Source organism: Sardina pilchardus, chromosome 15 (assembly GCF_963854185.1).
Source record: "Sardina pilchardus chromosome 15, fSarPil1.1, whole genome shotgun sequence".
Classification (NCBI taxonomy): Eukaryota; Metazoa; Chordata; class Actinopteri; order Clupeiformes; family Clupeidae; genus Sardina; species Sardina pilchardus.
In genome coordinates, this window is record NC_085008.1 from 32,904,302 (window position 1) to 32,909,301 (window position 5,000).

Genomic DNA, 5,000 nt, shown 5'->3' on the forward strand with positions numbered 1-5,000 from the left:
CAACCGTGTGTGTGTGTATATAGTATGTGTGTGTGTGTGTGTGTGTGTGTGTGTGTGTGTGTGTGTGTGTGTGTGTGTGTGTGTGTGTGTGAAAATGTGTGTGTGTGTGTGTGTGTATGTGTGTGTGTGTGTGTGTGTGTGTGTGTCTAACAGTAGCTTCCTTCTTTAGAAATGGGACTCATGTGTACGGATTTAGCTCAAATGACCCTGACCCCTTGACCCTCCCTGTACCCGGTGACTAGAGTCCATCTCTTCCCACCCACCACCATACAACCACACACACACACAACCACACACACACACACACACACACACACACACACACACACACACACGTACACACACACCCGGCGCACATCTGCCCACACACGCCCACGACCTCTGTAAAAACAGGCTACAACAGGTTGAAAAAAAATACACTTAAGCAATATTACGAATGAGAGTGGGGTTGGTAATGGATATTCCCACGGGTGTTGTTCGGCTGTAGCCACCAAATTACTAAATTTATATAAAAAGCAAAAGAATTATGACTGATTGTAGGCCTACTTTTCCTGCATGACCACTAGTGAAGTTTGACCAGAGGTGGCAAACACATTCTGGCTCACTGGGACTTGGGACAACCAATTGGCCAATGCCACACACAATGCAGTGTGCATAGGCTATAAAACATATTGTGTCATTTAGATAATAATGACAAAGTAATTTTGTTGTATAAAATACATATCTTAAGAAATAGGCCTATGGTTATGATGCTGTTTAATTAATGTGCAAAATACTGCACTGTCACTAAGGCTCTTTTGCCAACTTCGCTGAGTGGTTTGCTATGTCCCCTCACTGTTTAGGCCTATTCTAAATGCTCGGTAGTGGAACTACTATTGCTTTCGTGATTTTCTTTTAGATGAAAAAGAAGAAAGGAGAAACCAGCTATCAACAATGACAAGCCATCCTGCATCCAGCTCTCTCCCTTTCGTGCGCGCAGAAACACGTTCCCAATTAAATGGAGTAGCATTAGATCCGCTGCAAGGGAGATTACAGAGTATCTCTATGTAACATGCAGTTTTTACATTGACGTTGTAAACGTAATCTAAGAAGAGTATTGTGCAGTGAAGTTAACAACAGGTCGTCTTTCGCTAGGAAAAAATAGCGAGCACTGCCAATCATAACCTAATAGTGCGTGGCCGTGGCGCGCCGAATCTATGCTTAGGTCTAATTGCGGGCTGCAAGAAGCACACGCACATGTGCGTCTGTTTTGTTTTCCTCGTTCGCATGCCGAAATATTTGCTTGCAAATGCGAGTAAAGTGGGCGCACTGTAGAGCCCTGCGCTAAAACTGTCTTGTTTGTAGAAATAGGCCATTTCTTTCCGCCACACATTTCTATTACGTACAGGACAAAATGCCGTTACTAGTTCATTTGTGTTGGAGACAGACGTCATCTGTCTTGATTGTGATTGGCCAAATCAATTAAACGTGACTGGCCAAATGTACTATTTTTTAACAGGGCGAGAGAGAGGTATAGCAGAGAAGACGGAAATCTTCTTTGCAGGTATGCGACACACACACACACACACACACACACACACACACACACACACACTGGTGCAGACTGCAGAGTGAGGAGTTAGGGTCCACCTCTTCACACCCACCATACTGGTGCAGACATAGGCGATTGCTCTAAGAGTACAGGGGTAACTCAGCCTTATCTAAAACAATACGGAAAATTGCATCAAATAATACACTAGACAGCTTTCTTTTCCAACTAGAACATGCTAAAAATGTGTTCAACATCATGGCTATTTTTATCAGAGCTGTCCCTATTCCAAAGAGTAGCAACTGCCACTGGGTGCACAGTGTAGAACTCCACCCATCAAGGATAAAGTGACCAGATGTCTGAGACCAAAACCGGGGACATAATCCCAAGAATGTGGAAAAACGGGGACATTTTCAGTTTGACCAGCAATCTGATCTTCAAAAACCGGTGACATAGGTAGTTGTACTTTCCCGGGGACAGTCAACCAAAAACGGCGACTGTCCCCCTAAACCGGAGACGTCTGGTCACCCTAATCACGGAGGTTCATGTCACGTGAGGGGAGTGGGAGAGAACCATCCACATGCTGTGTAGGCTTGCTGTGTGGTTCATGACACATGTGAGGGGAGTGGGAGAGGACCATCCACATGATGTGTACGCTTGCTGTGTGGTTCATGACACATGTGAGGGGAGTGGGAGAGGACCATCCACATGATGTGTACACTTGCTGTGTGCGTACCCAGCTCCAGGTCACGGATACCCATGTAGCTCTCCAGCAGATCATCCACCTTCTTAGTGGCCCTCTCTTCAAACTCATTAGGCTGGGAGAAGGAGGGAGAGAGAGATGGAGAGAGAGAAGGAGAGAGAGAGAGAGAGACAGAGATGGAGAGAGGGGGAGAAGAAAGGAGTGAGGAGTGGGGTGTATAGAGGGAAAAAAGGGGAATCGAGAACATTCGTACTCGTCATACTGTAGAGGATTGTGGGTAAGTCCCTCGTAGTCAACAGCCCCAAATCCAATCTCTTCTTCAAATATAATTTTAAAATATAATGTGTACTTTTTTATTGCCATTGTGTGTGATGCCAATGAAACTCTTTTGGACACAGAATAAACTTTGGAGTTGGGACCTACCTACTACCTACAGTACAGTACAGGGGAGCGCCGGGTCAATTGAGACAAGGGGCAATTGATACACAGCGATTTCCTCAAAAACCATGCAAGCTTGAGCCGTCAGATTTTGACACTACGTTCAGCACATAACACCTACCAATTCTGGCAAAGCTCGTGAAATTAAGTTATTAGCGGGAACCGGTTTTCGTCTAAGGTAAGTAAAATCTTACATGTGGTAGTTTTTTTGTGATCAAAGGTTGTATTTTGTGTGCCATGCAATAATAATATGATCAAACAACAGATGAATTCGTACTTAAAAAGGCCCTAAAGTATGCAATGTCATAGTTTTGAGGCAAAACAGGTTTATGTGTCAGTAGTCGGTGGAGGTTCGGCTGTTTAAATGTCCCTCACGTTAACCCGGAAGTGGCCACATTAATCGATCAATATCGAATTAATAACTGTTTTGCAATGAACAACAACTGATTTGAATGAACAACATATATTTTGGATGAACAAAACATGTTTATGACATGAATCCACAGATATTCAGCGAAGTGAGGGAAAAAAATATTTCGTGCGGTAGTACTTTTGTGATGGGACGGTACAAAAATACTTGTTTGACCTATTTATATTGCGAGAAATTATGTGACATTTTCGGGATTACGAATACACTAGTACATGTATGTTGTCCGATATGCTTCATAAAAATGTGAGTAAGGTCAGTAGGTTCTGTTTAAAACATGCTGTATTAACTGCCCCTCCTATGTGTGTCAAACGACATGCATAGGTGGGGCATTTGAGACAAATGTCAACTTACGTTCAAAGTTTGAAAACAGCGCGATCATCCAACATATATGTTAAATTACACTTGTAACTAAGACACAACACATGTGAGTTGTTGATCGCATGATAAAAATGTTTGTGTACATAAAGTAATCTTCGAAAACATTGTTTAATTGAAAAGTGTATCAATTGACCCGGCGCTCCCCTACTACTTCCTGACTCTTAACAGCAAATGACCCTCTTAACCGTCTCGCTTTATCAACCGTCTCTGACTTACCACTTCTTGTACGGTGGCTCCGCCCTTCGAGCGCAGACGTAGCGTCTCTCGTCCACTCACCATCTTCCCCTCGCTGGACTTGGGTGCTCGTGTCCTCTGGCCAATCATGTCTGGGGAGGGCAAACGGGAAGAGTCAGTCTGGCCAATCATGTCTGGGGAGGGCAAACAGGAAGGGTCAGTCTAGCCAATCATGTCTGGGGAGGGCAAACAGGAAGGATCAGTCTGGCCAATCATGTCTGAGGAGGGCAAACAGGAAGGGTCAGTCGGGACGACTGCTGATGGCTAACTGTCTGGTCAACAGTTCTGATGTGTAGAGGCAATCAGCTATTACCACTCGTCACAATCAACTGTTACCACTCTAGTCACGTTTTTGTCGGCGAAAAGGTATAATATCGCCTTCATGCCACATCGGATATTAGGAAATTCTGACCTCTGATAGAGGAAAAATGACTTTGCTCGGAGACTCGTGCAGACGTTTTGTGCCCCAAGGTATCCAACTTGATGTCACTATCATATTCTCCAACCGCAGCCTCATATAGCAAAATGTCAAATGTAAACTACAGTGCAGTAGCTGTACATTTTGACCACAATATCGCCTAACTAGCAATGGCTTCTAGCACCATCACCATAAGGTCCCAAGGGAGCATCAACACTGGCTGAAGGCATCGGGCATGTCTTAGAAGTGGGATGTGAGTGGAGTGGTAGAGCATTTCTGCTCTAAACAGATGCTGTAGAAATACGAGGACAAATTCAATGGGGCACAACACTGGGTTATAAATGTTATCGGTACACCAGTTCACAAAGACCTACAGTAGCACTTCTAAGAGTAGAGACTGACAGCACTTTCACACTGACACGTCTCTGCCCAACCGTGCTACAGTAGAATAGCCATGAAAGGGGGAAGGGAGAAGAGGAGCATTTGCTGCCTTGTGTGCTCCTATACTGTATGTTGACAAAGATTGACGCAGTTGACAATCCAAGGTTAACACACATCTTGAAGTGCCTTGTCATTGATGTCATGCGTATACACAGATCCCTTACACTGAGCCATATAATGTAATTTTCAATTATTAAATTCTCAATTTTTAGTGCAAAACTGTGACTTTTAGATGAAGGATATATTTTGCCCCTTATCTGAAGAATCACAAACAAATGTGACTTTAAACATGGCTAAACTACAGTGGCGTTCCACCCAATTTGGGTGGAATGTTGAGGGGACCCTTTAAGTAGCGTCTAAATCGGCTGCTTTCATTTTTATCTGGTTGTTGTTTGATGTGTTGCAGATGGCCACTCCCTGATGCCCCTCT

At 44.0% G+C, this 5,000-nt stretch overlaps 1 protein-coding gene across 1 annotated transcript in view; it reads right to left on the reverse strand.

The window, feature by feature from the left end:
* gipc3 (GIPC PDZ domain containing family, member 3) overlaps positions 1-5,000 on the reverse strand; it is a 16,060-nt gene that overhangs the window by 1,051 nt on the left and 10,009 nt on the right. The window contains exons 5-6 of the mRNA XM_062555341.1: positions 3,694-3,803; positions 2,265-2,346 (exon numbers count right to left, since the gene is read on the reverse strand). Coding sequence (XP_062411325.1) covers positions 2,265-2,346; positions 3,694-3,803 — 192 coding nt within the window. The remainder of the gene's footprint in view (positions 1-2,264; positions 2,347-3,693; positions 3,804-5,000) is intronic.